Source organism: Lithobates pipiens, unplaced genomic scaffold, assembly GCF_037356315.1.
Source record: "Lithobates pipiens isolate NorthernLeopardFrog02 unplaced genomic scaffold, aLitPip1_a1.2 Scaffold_23, whole genome shotgun sequence".
NCBI lineage: Eukaryota > Metazoa > Chordata > Amphibia > Anura > Ranidae > Lithobates > Lithobates pipiens.
In genome coordinates, this window is record NW_027507785.1 from 302,915,185 (window position 1) to 302,933,693 (window position 18,509).

The 18,509-nt window shown below is 40.6% G+C and overlaps 1 protein-coding gene across 1 annotated transcript in view; it reads right to left on the reverse strand.

The window, feature by feature from the left end:
• The window catches only part of MSH4 (mutS homolog 4), an 86,776-nt gene that overhangs the window by 16,052 nt on the left and 52,215 nt on the right, over positions 1–18,509 (reverse strand). The window contains exons 10-15 of the mRNA XM_077451096.1: positions 16,262–16,326; positions 12,258–12,427; positions 10,559–10,689; positions 5,586–5,689; positions 5,018–5,142; positions 1,958–2,158 (exon numbers count right to left, since the gene is read on the reverse strand). Coding sequence (XP_077307222.1) covers positions 1,958–2,158; positions 5,018–5,142; positions 5,586–5,689; positions 10,559–10,689; positions 12,258–12,427; positions 16,262–16,326 — 796 coding nt within the window. The remainder of the gene's footprint in view (positions 1–1,957; positions 2,159–5,017; positions 5,143–5,585; positions 5,690–10,558; positions 10,690–12,257; positions 12,428–16,261; positions 16,327–18,509) is intronic.

Below are 18,509 nucleotides of genomic sequence, written 5' to 3' on the forward strand. Positions count from 1 at the left end.
TGGTCCATGTTTCACGTTACACCCATATTTAGGGTGTAATCTGTATATAGTCGCATAGCCCATCCCTTGCTACTTACCTGAATGCAGGGTGCATTTTCCTTCATTCAGCAAGGTCCAGGAATGATGAATGGAGGTTAGTAAAAGACCCATCTATCACCATGGCAGAGAGAATTTGAAGGGCACACCAGCAGCAGGGTGGCAACATCACAGCAAATAAAATCCAGCTTCACTTCCTCCAGCCCCACAAGAGAAGGTCCATATCTGTGTGGAGACCTAAGGGTAAACTATGCAAGAGCCTGCGCTGTACATCTGCGACTCACTGATCACAAGTGCAATGCTCTGCAGGCTTCAATGTAAACAAGTGCATTTCTTTTTTTTTAAATAAAAAGTGGAATTTAGCCTTTAAAGTTGAAGTCTGAGCAGAACAAATATTGCTTAAATATAAGAGTCAGGTGTATTCTTACTTAAAGGCTAAGTTCACCTTTTGGAACATGTTACATCTCCCACCCGTATTTAGGGTGGAGCATGTAATATGTTCCAGCAACTGTAGCCTCCTCCCCCAGTGACAGCGGGTGGGCATCTGTTTGAAAAAAACATGGCCGTGCGGGACTCTCCCGGCCAGGCTATGTCATTCATTCACAGTCCCCTGTTAATAGGAAACTACAAGTCCCAACAGCCTTTGTGGCTGTTGGCTTATAATTTCAACTACCTTGGCGCTGTTGAGCGTTCTGATTCTTCCTGTCAGTGTGCACCTGCCTGCCTGTACCAGGTACGAGTAGACAGATACACTGTGAAATCTGCGGGAGTCCTGCTCGGCACCTGTGATCTGCTGATCCTGGGTGCACTGCTTTCCAGGCTCCAAGTAAAAAAAATAATAAATGCATATTTTTTTTACCTGCAAAAAGATGTGCATTTATTTATTTTTAAAGGTGAACTTATACTATAAATCCATTGTGTATTTTTTTAAGATCTGTGCAGCAATCCAGCATAAAACGATTCCTGCACCTTCCCTCTGTAGAGGAGTTTTCTCTTATATAGACCAGTCAGTGCTGCTCCCTTGACTCGTGCAGGGTTACTGGTCTTTGATCAGCTCCCTGGTAATTTTTTGTAGGCAGCCTGTGGTTGTCACCTTTGTACATTCCGCTGGCTCCTAATCAGAGGTTATTGACAGGTGTCGGTGACAACTCATTTAGCGTGCTAGGAGCACATAGTGAGTGTGCTCTTAGCTCAGAACCTTAGGCATGCCATGGAGGCATATGTGCAGCGAATGTGCATTAAAATCCCACTGCCGAACCTTGTCGTTTTTCCATTCACAGAGCACTGTGAATGTGTGATACGGCCAGTGGGTAGAGCCGCGTTTAAAAAAAAAAAAAATTAACAGCTGGGGGAGAGGAGAAGATCCCCGCTAGCTGTTATAGTGGGGGCGTGAAAGGGTGAGGGGGCTTGGTCTGCTGGTAACATGCTACACCCCGAATATGGGTGTAACATGTTATGAATGGTGCACTTATTTAAGTTGGATAAAAAAAAAACCTTCTGCTTTTATAACCGCTTTAAGCTTTCTGTCTATAGATTGCATAAAACCTAAAATCATTTTTTATCATAAGCACTAAGAAAGCCTTGTTTGTTCCAAAACACAAGACTTATTTATTGCTTTTGTTGTTTAAAAAAAAATAACAAAGTTATTGTTGAATCAATAAGTCGATAGCAGAAATGTGAAAACTGCTGTGGTTTATAGGCGGTGTACAGAAGTGAGAGATGAACTGGTTAATGTCCACTTAGAAATCTAGACACTGGGCATCACATCAGACTGTAGGAGTAAATGGAGCAGTAAGCATACTTTATGACCGTAAAGTAATAAAGTTCAGAACATAAAACGTTACAATGTTTGTATAGAATGAAATACCATGCATTTATTTGTCTTCAAACAGCAACAAATCAGAATAATATGAAATGTTACCTATTTGTGCCATTATCTGAAAGAGAGCAATCTGTCTTAAATATGTTGATTTTCCGCTCATATTTGGCCCGGTGAGTATGATAAAATTACTCCCCTCACTTAGATAGGTGTCATTGGGAACTGGTTTGGACAAGGAAATCTTCTCCAAGATTGGATGCCAGCCCTGTTTTATTGCCATTGTATCTGTGAATTCTGGACGAACTACAATAAAGCACAAAAAGGAGTGAGTGAATGTCCCCGGAAGATAAACTAAACACATATCACAGTTTTAAAGCAATCACACAATCCAAAATGGGCTTGGAAATAAAAAGGCGTTTTTCAAATGTGTTTAAATGCCAATGTTTTTGAAAAATATATACTGTATATTTGTTTTTAATGATATAAAATTAGAGTAGCCTCTCTCCCAAAACCCAACTCCAGGCAAAACTAAACACAAAAACAAGAAGGTAATTTGTTGTAATTTATCAGTCCTTGGATGTGGTGGCTGCATTACATTTCTCTTTCAAGTGTTTTTTTCTTTTTAGTTTCACCTTGTGGCATAATGTAAAAAAATAAACATAAAATAAATAAAAGCATGACATACTTCCCTACTCTGTGCAATGGTTTTGCACAGAGCAGCCCGAGCCGCCTCTTCCGCCCCCTCTTCCCCTGGCTCCTCCCTCATGCCCTCATAGCAAGCCGCTTGCTCACGCCAGAATCGGATCTGTGCATCACTCCCACCAATGGCTCCGCTGCTGTGTCTGAGCCATTGAGTAGTGGAAGAGGCTCTGCTCTCGGACACATTACTGAATCCAGATCAGGCTCGGGTAAGTATAGGGGGGGGGGGGGCACTTTAAAAGCATTCTCTGCATTAAGGTAAAAAAATGTCTCAGTAGTTATAGCCCCCCCCCCCCCCAACAAACACCTGTCCGAGTCCTTTCTGTGCCAGTCTTTGCTCTCACAGGACACAGAGGCAGCAGCGGGAGCCATTGTGTAACATGTTTATTATTTTAATTAAAAAAATACATTTTTAACCACTTTAAAACATATACACCTGCAATTAATATCTGTGGAATGCCACATTCACCGCATTATTAAAGTGATTGTAAAAGTTTGTTTTTTTTAATAACAAACATGTCATACTTACCTGCTCTGTGAAAGGGTTCTGCGTTCATTGACATAGACAGCAGGACTCATCCCTGGCCCTGTATCACTGGATTTGATTGACAGCAGTGGGAGCCAATGGCTCCTGCTGCTATCAATCTATCCAATGAGGACCCGAGACAGCGGCTATAGTCCCTGGGCTTGTGCGCATCATTGGAACGATCGGGTTCAGGTAAGAAAAACGGGGGGGGGGGGGGGGGGCTCTGGGGGCAGCTGCAGCACAGAAGGATTTTCACCTTAATGCATAGAATGCATTAAGGTGAAAAAACATGAAACTTTACAACTCCTTTACTATATCCCTTTAGGTATAGATAAAATGGGGAAAGTTTATAACCTATGTCAAATATTTACAGTAGTACCTTGGATTAAGAGCATAATTCCTTCCAGAAGAATGCTTGTAATCCAAAGCTCGTTTATCAAAGCAAGTTTCCCCATAGGAATCAATGAAAATGGATAATTCGTTCCACGGCCACTGCTTGTCTATGCAGTACCGCATGTGGCCAGAGGTGGGGGCGCTGGTTACACTTGGAGCTGCTCAGATACACTCGGAAACTGAGTGTTTCTGAGTGTCTCTGAGCGTCACCAGCGCCCCCACACCTCTGGCCAAATGGAGTACTGCACATCCCATAGGCTTGAATCCTGCTCGTCTTGCGAGACAACACTTGCGAACCGAGTCAGGATTTAAAAAAATTAATAAAACAGCTCGTATTGAGGAACACTCGTAAACCGCACTACTCGCAATCCGAGGTTTTACTGTATTGTTCATCCTGCTGTGTAATTTCTCCAAATAATTCATGCACAGCCACTACTTAATGGCCCTGTAATCTGTTTTATGACATTGTTTCTTACCAGGTTTTTCTGCCTCTTTGCAACATCCTCCATGAGCTCCTGAACCTCTCTGTTTTCTCTCTTATTTCCATTTGTTTGGAATGATAACTGCACATTAGTTGCAGTAATGTGAACTGCTCTATGCACACTACAAATCCATGAGTCTGCAGTCCACAGTTTATCTTGGGAGTGAGCAAGAGCTGGTGGCTACACTCCTAAAATGGAGAACAAACATAGCCATCCTCTAACAGGAAGTCATATCACAGTAGCAACAAAAAAAAAGGGATTTGGAAGAAGCTAAGTGCAACAAAAGGCACGTTTCTTGAGTTAAAGTGTCACTAAACCCACAACAGTAAAATCAGTCTGTATACACACTAAAGCATGCTTGTTATACTCACTGTGGAACCTAAGTGGTTAATCCTCTGCATTGTGTAAAAAGTCTCTTTGATCCTGTCTTCTCTGATTCTCCCCTTCTCCCACTGTCTCCAACTCATCTCCGGATATTATTGAGGAAAGGGGACAAGCTGCTCATACTCAGTTTGGTGTGTATTGTTGGAAGATTTTTTTTTTTTCGTGGGAGGTTGCATGTGATCAGCACAGGGCCAATTAGCACTGTCCAGACAGAGGGTCATGCAGCCTCACAGGACAGTGAAAAAAAGAATGAAAACTCCTCCTACAAGCTTTAATCAGACACTGATAGACTGTTATATAGCGCTGATGAGAAAAGGTATTTAGCAGTATATAATTTACCCAAACAATTGCATTTCCATGTTCCGTGTAATGTGGGAGACCAGATATAGTGAATACAGGTCTTGCGTTTAGTAACACTTTAGCAATCCATACTTGAATAGAATTTTATTTGATCTAAACCAGAGTTTTGTGTTACTTAATGCAGAGCTGCATTATATTTTGTCTTTTATATCTGTCTGCAGTTTGGCATTACACGTATAAAACTCAATATATCCATGTGGAAAATACCAACATTTCTGGTGTTGAAACTCCCACAATACATACAAACATATCCAATTTCTAACCTTGTACAACATATGTCCAAGTTTATCTACGATTTCTGTAAAATGTGGTTCTTACCATAATCTGACAATGTGCAAACACTAGCCAAAGAAAGCAGCATATCCAGCATGGAGACTGCATCCGATAACCTGTACAGGCAGTGGATGTGCTCGTAGATCTCATTAAGCAGCTTACACACTATTCTGAAAAAGACATCAAAACCAGGTAAATTAAAACATCTTGTGGCTCCTTTCAAATGGAGCACAATCTCACAGAAGATATACACTATGGGGTTGATTTACTAAAGTCAAATAGACTGTGCACTTTGATTTACTAAAGGCAAATAGACTGTGCACTTTGCAAGTGCAGTTGCTCCAGAGCTTAGTAAATGCAGTTTTGCTGACTTCCATCATCCAATCATGCGCAAGCAGAAATGTGTTTTTTTTTAATCCTCCTTGCATGTGATTGGCTATCATTTGCAAAATGAAGCTTTACCTGACTTACTAAGCTCTGGAGCAACCGTCCTTGCAGAATACACAGTCCATTTGCTTTTGGTAAATCAGCCTCCATGTCTTGCGAGTTTTGGATGTACCAACCCTTTAAATAAAGGCTTTGAAAAGAGAGAAGAGACGCTGACTAAACTTACATATAAGACATGTGGTAGATTTCTCGGAGTGATTCGTTGATTCGTTCATTCATCTTAATTAAATCGACTGTTGTGAAGCTGTAAGTGTTTTTAACTCGCGTCACCTGGGAAAAGAGCATCAAGCAGTTGCAATGAAAAGATTCTTGGGTTAATTTACTTAGGCACCCACTGCAATTAACTATCTCACAGCAGCCGTCAGCATAATTAGGTTAGAGAAGTGTCTCACGTGAGTCTTCTTCCTGCCAGCATCTCATTGCCTGTGTTTCATCACATATGGTGACCCATCACATTTGGCTACCCGATGGACTGCTCATGCACGATGCAGCCATATGCGTTCCAACACTGTGGCGATCTGCGCAGAATTTTGTGCCCACACCCCTGAGTCCAGGTTCAAGCGCCACCATCCAAGTGGACAGAGTTAGATTATAATCATGCCTAGCAAAGCAAGGCCGTGCCTGAAGCACGGCGAGCGAAGCGAGGCCCTGACCGAAGAGCGGCGAGCGAAGCGAGGCCCTGCCCCAAGCGTGGCACCGAAGAGCCCTGTGTTGGAACGCATATGGCGGCATCGCGCATACGCACTCCAGCGGGTAGCAAAATGTGATAGGTAGCCGAATGCAACGTGACACCTGCTATCCCACCAAACAGACTTAGTATCTCCCAAACAATGTCTGTTAGACTGAATCAGAACATTTCTCATTGGCTTCCCTTCTCAGCTGATATATCAATTGTAGTTTAGTATTATCTTTAGGGTCCATTCACATTATGCACATCCATTTTATGCATTGAGGCTTGCTGCATTTATTTTGAATGAACTAGAAGAACACCTGAGCGCATGAGAAAGAGTACCAGCACAATTTTTTTTCAATGATGCACAACATAAAATACAAACATTTCACATCCATCTGTTGTGGTGTGCTATAGTGAAGGTGCATTTTGCGGTACTGTAAATGTGCATTGGGGTGTCCTTTATTCTAAATATTATTGGAATATTATTGGAAAAATCCATAAGTATAATTTGTATTTTTATAAATATAACGGAAAATTGTTATCACTTACCATAATTTTCCTTTCCTGGCCCATCCCCACGTCAGCATATAACAGGTTAACACCTCCTTTGGAGCCCTCAATGACCACATGTTCCAAGCTGAATAAAAGACAGCCCCTCCCCCAACTAAGAAGTTTGATAACCTAGCCTGCGACAGGCCACTATTGAGGATGGGCCAAGAAAGGAAAATTACGGCAATAACAATTTTCCATTTTCCTGGCCCACCTCACGTCAGCACATAATATATAATACCAAAGCTAATGTAGGGCGGGAGAGAACAAATAAGAAGACACTGACAATCAAAGAAAAGCTGCTAAAGCCAGAAAGAATTGATCTGTCTTGTCCCAAACTTGCTGGGTGCATATTTAGTTTGCAAGTTTCGAATGAAGGCCGCACAGACCTTCAAGCTAGTCCTTTCCTATATCTTCCAAGCAATCCTGACATAACTGCCCCAAAGGCAATCCTTACCTATATCTTCCAAGCAATCCTGGCATAACTGCCCCAAAGGCTGCCACCCCTCTAGTCAAATAGGCTTGCAATTGCTTCAGAGCAGGAAGGCCTGCATGCCAATCTAATCATCCTGGTAAACCAAGATTGGATGACTCTTGAGGGCCTGATGGCTAAATAAAAAGATTGTATACTTTTGTCCTTTGACCATGGACACTGTTAGTAACTCAACCATGTGTAAGAAAACTGAAGTCTACCCCCATTGTGCACTCAGTGCCTCTCGTGTGAAAACGCAGAGGGACTACTTCACAGTTTTTCTGGAAAATGGATACCACTTTAAAATTGAACTTTACAGATAGACGTGGTATCCCTATCTCTGGTAAAAAGGAAAAGAAAAAAAAAAGACACCAAAGGGCGCCCTTGCAGAAAAGTGTTGCAACCTTCAACATCCTTCTGTCTGAAGTAGTTGCTGTCAGGAGAACTAGTAACTGTGAGGTACTTCAAAGGAAATTAAACCTATTGGAGCAAAGGGAGCTCCCAGATTCAAGCCTAAATCCCACAGAGGGAACAAGGATTTCCCTCAAGGTCATCTGGAAGAAGCATCTGGTCACTGGCTTTTGCACCCATCTGCTGCCTGTGAAAAGATAAAGTAGAGATCTGTACAATAAATGGAGTTGTATGCCAGACCAACCTCTAGAGCTGACTGTAAAATGTCAAGGATATTGACTAGAGCAGGGGACACAGGAGTGAAAGCTTTTGCTGGCAGACAAAACAGACTTCTTTCATAGCCTCTCCTAATGTAGCGTTCATTGATGATCTTCTGGTCACCAAGGTCTGAACAATCTCAGAGAATCCCTGCACCTCTAGTGTAGCCCATTTCATAGCCAGGCTATTAAAATTAGTCTCATTGGATTGGAGTGCTGTTACCGACCTTGCCATAAAAGATTTAATTTGAGACAGATCAAACAGAAAATTCCATGGCACTGTGAACCTATCTTGTATGACCGAGTCTTTACATTGGTATCCTGTTACAAATATCAGAAGCTGCATGTTCAATGAAATCTCCCTGAGAAGTCCTACTGGGAACGCCCCATAGGTCCAATATTGTTATGAGGCACTTGTTGAAAAAATATTCTGCCTAACAAAACCAATAATTGGATTTGCTTCCCTGGCAAGAAGACCAACCTTAAGTGACTGTAAGTGGTTCTCTGCCCCACGAAAAGTTTCTTTGCAAGATGTAACAAGAAAGGGTGTTCCCTTGTCAGGCAATGTAGGCTACTACTGTCTTGTTGTCAACTGTACTCAGGTCCCCTTGAAGATCCTGAAAGGCTTGCAATGCTAGAAAAAGGCTTCCTTCCATTCAAAATACTTGGGGAGACTGCGCTTCACAATGCTCCAATGGCCTTGCACTTGTTTCTTCAGATTGTAGAGTCCCCAGCCCCAGAGACTGGCATCTGGCTTCAGAATCATCCTATCCTCTGGGCTGAGAGGCATGCCTCTGAAAAGAAGCACAGTGGCAATGTCCAAAATTCCAGTTCTTGTTGAATTTGTATAGGCACAAAGATTTTCTAATTCATAGACAGCCCAGCTCATAGGCTAAAGAAGGCAAACTGAAACGCCCTCATGTGCCACTTGGCCCAAGGTACCACCACTGCCTACAAGATCTTCAAAAAGATTCCTGGGGCTGTGCCAATTCTGTAAAAGGCAGACCCCTGCACTGGAAGTGACATCTGGCCACCACAAATCTCACACGCCTCTGGTGCTCGGCATTGATCGGTAAATGGAAATATGAGTCGGCCGGTCTATTGATACCAGCTGGTCCTCCTGTGGTCCCTGTGACTGTCTGCATGGACTCCATCTTGAACCTCTTGGTGTATATCAGGCATATGCAATTAGCGGACCTCCAGCTGTTGCAGAACTACAAGTCCCATGATGCCTAGCAAGACTCTGACAGCCACAAGCATGACTCCCAGTGGCAGAGGCATGATGGGACTTGTAGTTTTGCAACAGCTGGAGGTCCGCTAATTGCATATCCCTGGTGTGGAGCATAACGTCTTCTGGCAGCTGGTTGTCATTTTATATTTATGTAGAAGAAATAAGTAGGCTGTCATGGTAAGAATGACTCATATACAGATAACCAAAACATTTAATTGTTGCCAGTGGCTACTTATATCACAGGTAAGAATTGTTCATTGCTCAAGGAACACTTATGGAGGAACCCTGGTTGAGAAAGGCTGTTCTAGATGGTCATGTTTCTCCAACATGTCTCTAGATGTTCATGTTTCTCCAGCATCAATCTAAAAGTTCATGATTCTCCAGAATCCCTCTAGATCAGTGGTCTCCAAACTGTAGCCCTCGCTTGCCTTTATCAGGCCCTTGGAACACTATCCCTCCCACTAATACAAGGCACTATTCCTTCTACACCAACAATGGGGCATAATTCCTGTCGCTGATACCAACAATAGGGCACTATTCATACCATTGACCCCAACAATAGAGCATGATTCTTCCCACTGACACCAATGATAGGACACGATTCCTCCCACTAGTTCCAACTGCAGGGCCCTAATTCTCCCAATGACACCAATGATGAGGCACTATCCCTCCCACTGACACCAAGGACGGGGCATTATTTCTTCCCCTGATACCAACAATAGGGCAATATTCCTCCCACTGATACCAATGATGGGGCATGGTTTACTCCCATTGACACCAAAGCATTTTTAGTCACACTGGCCACTTCAAAGTCTGAAGGACAGTAAACTGGCCCTTCATTCATATAATATGGAGACCCCTGCTCTAGATGTGCAGGTTTCTCCAGAATCCCTCTGGATCAGCATTTCTCAACCTTTTTAACAAGGCAGAATTATTGAAATTTATTTACAGTCTCAAGGAATCCCTGCTAATAATTACTATATCTACAGCTCGCAGTACATCATGATGGTCAGAGGGAAGAATGCTCCTAACATTTGTGATCAATGGGAAGAATCCACCAATACTTATATGTAGCTTAAAACATCATTTGTGTCTGTGGTTATTTGTTTGAGACTCAGAAATTGCTAATTGCACAAAGAACCTCTGGAGGAACCCTAGTTGAGAAAGGCTGCTCTAGATGTTTGTGTTTACCCAGCATCCCTCTACATGTTCATGTCTCTTCAGCCCTCTTCTATGTTTAACTCCATCAAAAAAACAGATAAAGCTTACCTGCTTCCCCTGTCTTTCTTTTTTTTAACTATTTAGATATAACACAACATAATTTTTAGGAAATGTTTGGACTATCAAAACAATCATAGATTGCATGCACCTCTAAATGGACCAGTCGGGTATCAGAGGCAAGAGAACGTATATATTTTAAAAAAAAAAGTTTGTTTCACAAAGTTGTACTTATTCTTTGATCCTTAATAAGCAAGACCAATATATATATCATGGGGGTGACCAATACACCTCACAGTGATAGCGTCAAAATAAAAACAATATCCACCTTAACAAATTCTGCCGGAAGAGATTGCTGCATACTTCCTTCAGCATTCATCTGGATGAAGAATCCCCGGGCAGTGCTGAAACTTGTTCTTAGTGACATGTTATACTTGTCAGATAGCTGTGATATCATTCCTGTATACAAATAAAACTTTGCAGGTTTTTAACATGGTTCTTAACAGCATCAGTCTGTCTGGATGGACAAGTAATAACATAAAAGACCATAACTCCAACCAAATGCATTTTATTGTTTTGGACATAGTGGCGAATGGTCAGAACTTATAGCAGTCTATTTTTTTTTTAATGGTCATTGGTAAGGACATTTCTCCTAGCCTTCAGTCTTATTGACCCCATAGGAAATAACAAGAAAGTTTTCCAATTGCAAACAGCCGCAAACATCTTAGTTCTCATACTAAAACAGAGTCCTCACTGCTGTCCTTTTCCATTTAATTCCTTTCCGGACAACCTGATGAGGTTGTGAGCAGAAATCTTACCAATGGTAACAAAGCAATAAAAACTCAACGGTGGATTTAAACCTTCCCCACTCATTCCAAAACTAAAACCCCTTTTTTATGGCTGAAGGGGTATCAATACTTTTTCAAAGCACTGTATGGTGCTCTAGCTTATCGCTTTGTGTTTTTAATTGCATTATAATGTGGCATTCTCATTGCTATGGATTTGTTGTATTGCGTTTACTACCACTTTTAGGCTGGCTTCACACTGATGGGGCCACAGGTTCTGCCGGGGAATCAGGTCCGGATTTTTGCCTGTAATCGCACCTAAAACTGAGCCAAAGACACACAAGACCCTTTTCCAGTGCGCTCCATGGCCGCCCCGGAGTTGTGTGAACCAGCTCCATTGAGAGTCAGTCCCACTTTCCTGTCATGCGAATTGGATGTGGGGAAACCTGCCTAATAAGTGCAGAAAAACACCAAAATCCACTGAGCGCCTAACTTCCTGTATTGAGCTGACAATGCAAATCTGTTTCTGCATGGAAATACTTATAAACAGTGTTGACAGCCCTGTCCAGTTCCACCCTGCTGAACTACATAACATCTTTTACTTTTGCTATGGAGATAAAGAAAGTAGAAGGGGGGGGGGGGGGTGTTCCGTAATCCAAATAAAAAATACTGCACAGGGCTGACAACACTTCTTGGAATTTCAGTGCACTGTTTTGTCACCTCAAACAGAAAATTAGGAGCCCACTAGATTTTCTATCAGATAAACAGGTATTTTTCTGTACTTGCAGCATAGAAATGAATAAAACATGGGGACATTTGCATATGTTGCATAGATGCACTTAATGCGTTTTTATTTTATTCTGTTAAACACACATTTTAAGTGGTTGAACAGCTGGGTGGCAATCTGTGTTAGAAAATAAGTGCACTTTCAGAAAAAATGCATACTTACCTAGATTTAAGAGTAGTAACCTCTGGTAATTGTTTACATACAGTACCACAAGTCTCGTCTTCCTGGCCATGCCTGTGCACTCCAGTCACTTCTATGGGGCTGTCCCCGGCTTAAAAAATATATAAATTCTCCCCTTTAAGTGGCAAAATGTAAAGTGCCATAGTAAAGAAATATTGCAACATAGCTCTGACACAAATATACAGGATCTATGACAAAAGTTTTAGGAAATGAATGATGATACAGAAAGAAATGATGATACAGAAAGAGGAGCTCTCAGAACTTTTGATCAATACCAGCAATGTCATCTACGATTTCTGCATACGTTCTTCGGGCAATGTCGAGGAACTCGCTAATGTTCGGCTTAACTGCATAACACTTCTGAGTTCTCATATTGAGACATCCTCTGATGTATCTGGTGTCATCATTAATGACCGTTCGAATTTTTTCAAGTATAAGATCAAACCTGGTAAAGAACAAAAAGCAGAGTTAAGTGAAACTCCAGATTTAAAAAAAACGAGAAAAACAAAAACAAACAATCTAACCTAGGCCAATTCTATACAAAGCAAGGATATGAGCAAACATTACTTCAGGCCAGTGAGATGGGGACGTCCAATGCAGTTGCTCTAAATAAGTGGAATGTGGATGTGTTGTGGCTGATTTGCTATTATGATTGAGACTCTTTACTCAAATCATCATGTGATTATTCACTTCCATTATCTAGTCACATTAAATGCAAATACCTGTTCATTTTAAATACCTCAATCATGTGCAGATGTGTTTCATATAATTGAAGTTTATATTCACACCATTTTTTTGGGTGAAGACTCAATACCCCAAAGACTAAACTCCCAGTGTAGTAAATGTAGCTGCATAGATAGTGATACCATATTTTAAACCTAGAGAAAAGATAAAATAATATTGCCACCTGTTACTATCATGCAGTAAAGCTTCAAGGAGGCGTGAGCAAATTCTATTTTACAGAAAGTTCAGCAAAAAACGAAGATCTCTGCTGGATTTCACCAAATTGCATTGGAGTCATTAGGGAAGCTAAAGTTAAAACTGAACTCCGCTTCTAAAGACCTGCTTGTACCTGCTGAATCTGTCAAGTCATGTTTTTGTATTTTGACGCATTCCACTAAATAAAGAATAAAAAAGTATTCCTTTGAAATTTTCTACAATTTGTCATGTTACAACCAAAAAACGTAAATGCATTTTATTGGAATTTGTTTTGTGATAGACCAACAAAGTGGTCAAAGTCAAAAGGAAAATAAATGGTTTCAACATTTTTTTTACAAATAAATATGTGAAAAGTGTGGGGTGCATTTGTAATTTGTATGTTAATTTGTAACATACTTTGTAGAACCGCCTTTCTCTGCAATTACAGCTGCAAGTCTTTTTGGGGATGTCTCTACCAGCTTTGCACATCTAGAGAATGACATTTTTGCCCATTCTTCTTTGCAAAATAGCTCAGGTTCTGTCAGATTAGATGGAGAGCGTCTGAACAGCAATTTTCAAAACTTGACACAGATTCTCAATTGGATTTAGGTCTGGACTTTGACTGGGCCATTCTAACACATGAATATGCTTTGATCGAATCCATTCCATTGTAGCTCTGGCTGTATGTTTAGGGTCCCTGTCCTGCTGGAAGGTGAACCTCCACCCCAGTCTCAACTCTTTTGTAGACTCTAACAGGTTTTCTTCTTATGTCACATACACACGACTGGACTTTTCGACGGATGGTCCGATGGACTTTTCGAATGAACGGACTTGGCCACACACAATCACACCAAAGTCCGACGGATTCGAATGTGATGATGTACGACCGGACTAGAATAAGGACGTTCATAGCCAGTAGGCAATAGCTGCCCTAGCGTTGTTTTTTGTCCGTCGAACTTGTGTACATGCGAACAGATTTCTTGATAGGAACTGGGTCCAGCAGAAAAATTTGAAACATGTTCCATTTCTAAAGTCCATCAGATTGTGGGACAGCAAAGGTCTGATGGAGCCCACACACGAGGAGCACCTTCTTCCTCATGTTTGCTGTGTCCCCACATGGCTTTTTGCAAAGGGGACTTCTTATGGCTTTCTTTCAACAATGGCTTTCTTCTTTCTATTCTTCCATAAAGGGCAGATTTGTGTCACGCGACTAATAGTTGTCCCGTGGACAGATTCTCCAACCTGAGCTGTGGATCTCTGCAGCTCCTCTAGAGTTGCTTTTGGCTGCTTCTGTGATGAATGCTCTCTTTCCCAGCCTGTCAGTTTAGGTGGACGGGCATGTCTTGGTAGGTTTGCAGTTGTGCCATATTCTTTCCATTTTCGAATGATGGATTGAACAGAGCTCCGTGAGATGTTCAATGCTTGGGATATTTTTTTATAACCTAACCCTGCTTTAAACTTCTTCACAACTTTATCCCTGACCTGTCTGGTGTGTTCCTTGGCCTTCATGATGCCGTTTATTCACTAAGGTTCTCTAACAAACCTATGAGGGCTTCACAGAACAGCTTTATTTATCCTGAGATTAAATTACACACAGGTGGACTCTATTTACTAATTAGGTGACTTCTGAGGGCAATTGGTTCCACTAGAGTAAAGGGGGCTGAATACAAATGCACACCACACTTTTCACATATTTGTGAAAAAAATTGAAAATCATTTATCATTTTCCTTCCACTCCCTAATTATGTGCCACTTTGTGTTGGTTTATCACATAAAATCCCAATAAAATACATTTACGTTTTTGGTTGTAACATGGCAAAATATGGAAAATTTCAAGGGGTATAAATACTTTTTCATGGCACTGTATTATCCTGAGATTGTGCTACTACTGCTTCCCAGAAGATACCCCAGGGTCTAAACTTTGAATATGTATTCATTTTATGTTACCGGTGTGGTGTCCATTTCTGCTCCTGCATTTTCTTTTGGCTTTGTTCTGTAACAACTTGTAAGCTTTGTGGCTTGAACCCTACATTTATGGTTGGTCTTACCAGGCCGATTACAGCTCATTGATTGCCTTGAGGACTCTAGCACCTGTGCTAGTAACTTGAAGGGGTCCTGCTTTGGTATTATGTTATGTTTTTTTTCCTCTTTGTACTAATTTTATAATAAAAATATTATGTAACAAAAAATACTGAACTCCTGAAATAATATTTTCAAAGTAAAAGTCTAAATATAAGAGGTATTTTTATTCCTATTTGAACATTGGTGTACTTTGTGTATTTTGTTCTTGCTCTGTGCGGTAATCCAGTGTAAGGAGCAGGAGCTTCTTGTAATAAAGACCGCTTACTACTTTTCTCTCTCCTTGTGCAGGATGACTGGTCTTTTTTCCGCCCCTCCTATAGGGTCCTGCCCATAGCTCTGCTCTCCGTACAGTACAGTGATGATGTCACTGCTTCTTTTCCTAGGAAATATATGGGCTTGCAAAGGCACAGAAAAAAGGTACACTTTTGGCTACTGATATATATATACATACATACACAATATATATATATATATATATATATATATATATATATATATATATATATACACACACACACACACATACATATTATATATATATATATATATATATATATATATATATATATTCAAAGTTTTTGTGTCCAGCTTGTTCAGTTTTAGGGTGGTTTTGCAGGATGCAATGAGCTTTTTTGTTTTTTTACAGACGGTAAAATAAAGACAGTGAAAAGAAGTAAAATAAAAGTGCACAATTAATCAAAAACACAAAAAAAGGAAAAAAAAAACAAAATGGGAAAATGCATAAATCCTGGGTGAAAGTTACGTGAAAACTGTAAACTATATTAATGTAATATTTCACACAAATGTAGTAAACTAAACTGGTATAAATATACTTTAAAAAAAAACTGCATATGTAGCAAAGTCTTGACAGTTAAATAGGCAATTTCACAGTAAAATCTGTAATTCCGGGGCAAATCAGTTTTTCCTAAATCGTTTTGGTCATCTCTAGATGCATGTGTATTAATAAAATAATATCTTAACCATGTAAAAAAAAAAAAAGGTAAAATCACAAGGGACAAAACTGTTTAAAAAAGCACTTTCTGAATGCAATAAGTTACATCAGTGTGCCCAACGTGTCTTAGAAACCAAAAAAAAAAAAACAACGCAAGAGCTCTAACTGTACCTAGGAGACACATAATGAAAAAAACACAATATTCTAGCCTTGTACTTGAATGGGCCCTAAACAATGAGGCATCAAAATACATCAGGTGATCAAGAGAAGTATTTATCCTGTAGCATAATATAGCCTGTAGGTGAGTTCACATGGCTGACAACTTGCCTTTCATCCTCTAGAGAAGAATAGTAAGCTTTGAGAAGAGACGTCTTACAGTTTTTCAGCACAGCCTGTAAAAGAAGAATTTTTCTGAATATATAAGAAGTAAATGCCTCAATCTACCTATAGAAAGATTTACACAGACCGCCTGCAGTCTCTCAAAGGTCTTAATAAATTAATGACTAGGATGTAAATCTGTTCCTAAATCCCACTCCAGTTTATAACAGACAGTGGAGACTGGTGATGTATGGAAGTCAGGAACTCACAGTGCAGGTTTTGCATTTCTGACTAAAGTCAAGCCAAATTTGATTGCTTGCTATAAGTAACTACATTTTACCGATGATTTTTGCTCCTTTACAGAAATAAATTGCATTACAGCGCAGATCCGTGAATAGCTGGTTGTTAAAGATGCTGTTGGGTGATGGCTTCTTAACAACCATCTATTCATTGGTTGTTAAGGACCCGGAACCTGCCAGCATCCTTAACAACCAATGATAACGCTTCCCTCAGTACCTCCTTGGTGGCCAGTATACTCCGGCTTCTCTAGTGCAGGAGCAATGCTACCACAGGAGGGGTAAGGAACCAAACAGACAGCGTGTGAAAAAGCCTGGAGCATCAGCTCCAACAATGTAAGGAGAGGAGGGGGGGAGGTGGACAGACCGGAGGAGATAGATAGCTGTAGAACTCCTATGCTACTCCGGCAGGGGATCGGGGGAGTGTGGGGTGAGGGCATTATTTACATATCTGCTGATTTTAAGGAAGTCGGAATGTGTTGGATCCTTAACAATCAGCTTTTCACTGATAGTTAAGTACACCAGCGGGTGCCAGCTCCTTAACAACCAGCATCTGTGTGCCACATGCACCCAAAAATGCACCTAAATATGCACCCTGGGTTTGTTTTTGGTGCGCTTTCATTTAAGTCAATAGGAAACAAAGATGCTGCATGCAGGACTTTTCAAAATGCAGTGCAAATGCAGTGCAGCAATCTTAAAAGTAATATAGGATTTATAAAGGAATAATTTTGATGTGCTTTTGCCAAGCTAGCATGGCAAAATCACATAGGTCTGAAAGGGTCCTTATTCCTCTCTAACCCTAGACTTATCAAGCATTTAACCCTTGCGGTATGGGGGGCAGCACTACAATGGTATTTTTTTAAAACAATTCTGGAGATACAACTGAACAAAGTTTTGCAACATTGGCATGTGTTAACCTCCCTGGCGGTACGATTATTTCAGATTTTAGGTGCTGAAAGCGGTACAATTATTTTGCATGAAAATTTGGCATTTTATATTGTAGGCCTGTAATTCTTAGCAATAACTCTCTTAAACCTGTCCAAACCAGAGTCTAGTAGACATCCCGGGTATGATAAAGTTTGAAAAATGAAATCATAAATTATAATATAATAAATAACTATAAATAATCATACCAAATAATATAACAATAATAAAAATTATTCAATAATGTAATCAAATCAAAAACACAGAAATTTGCTCAGTTGCAGAATTGTCACTGTCATTACTTTTCAGTATTTGCTGACGGATCTCCTCACAAATCACTATCGCTCAATTCTGCGAGTGATTCCAATTTATTATCGCTGTTTTCTAGCTGGTCTAAAATCATTTTTGATGTAAAGTGACAGTTTTGGTTGCTATGGACAATCTCCAGTTTCCAGGCATAAAGAACAGTTTTTATAATATAAAACTGCATGCAGGACACTGGGCAGACCACTAGGGACAAAGGGGATGTGAAATAATTACATACAGCAATGTAATCTGTAAGATCACATTATACTGTATGTATACTGTGTGTTTCACTTTTTGAATTTGGCGCCGATCTCCGTCCCCGTGCGTCGCAACGCTTGCAGGGAACGGAGATCGGCTCCGTGATGAATGGAGGGGAGGACGAGCCGCTCGTAGTGCGGGGGGACATCGCTGGATCCAGGGGAGAAGGCAAGTAAACCTCCTCCTGCATTCAGCGGTGCGGTCCCGAGTCTGGCTCTGGGTTACCGCTTTTGGTACAAAACTTCCACCCCGAGCCAGACTCGGGAACACCGCCAGGGGGGTTAATAAAACTGTACTTATCTTTACAACTACTTAGTGTATCTAGGTGAATTGTACCTTTCAGTACAATATGGAGCCTTCCTTTGGTAGAAAAGGTTAATGGATTTCTCCAGATTTTGTTTTAATATCAAAGGAAAACTTGATCAAAATCATAAAAAAAAACATTTTTTTAAGTTTATTTGTATATTTCTTGC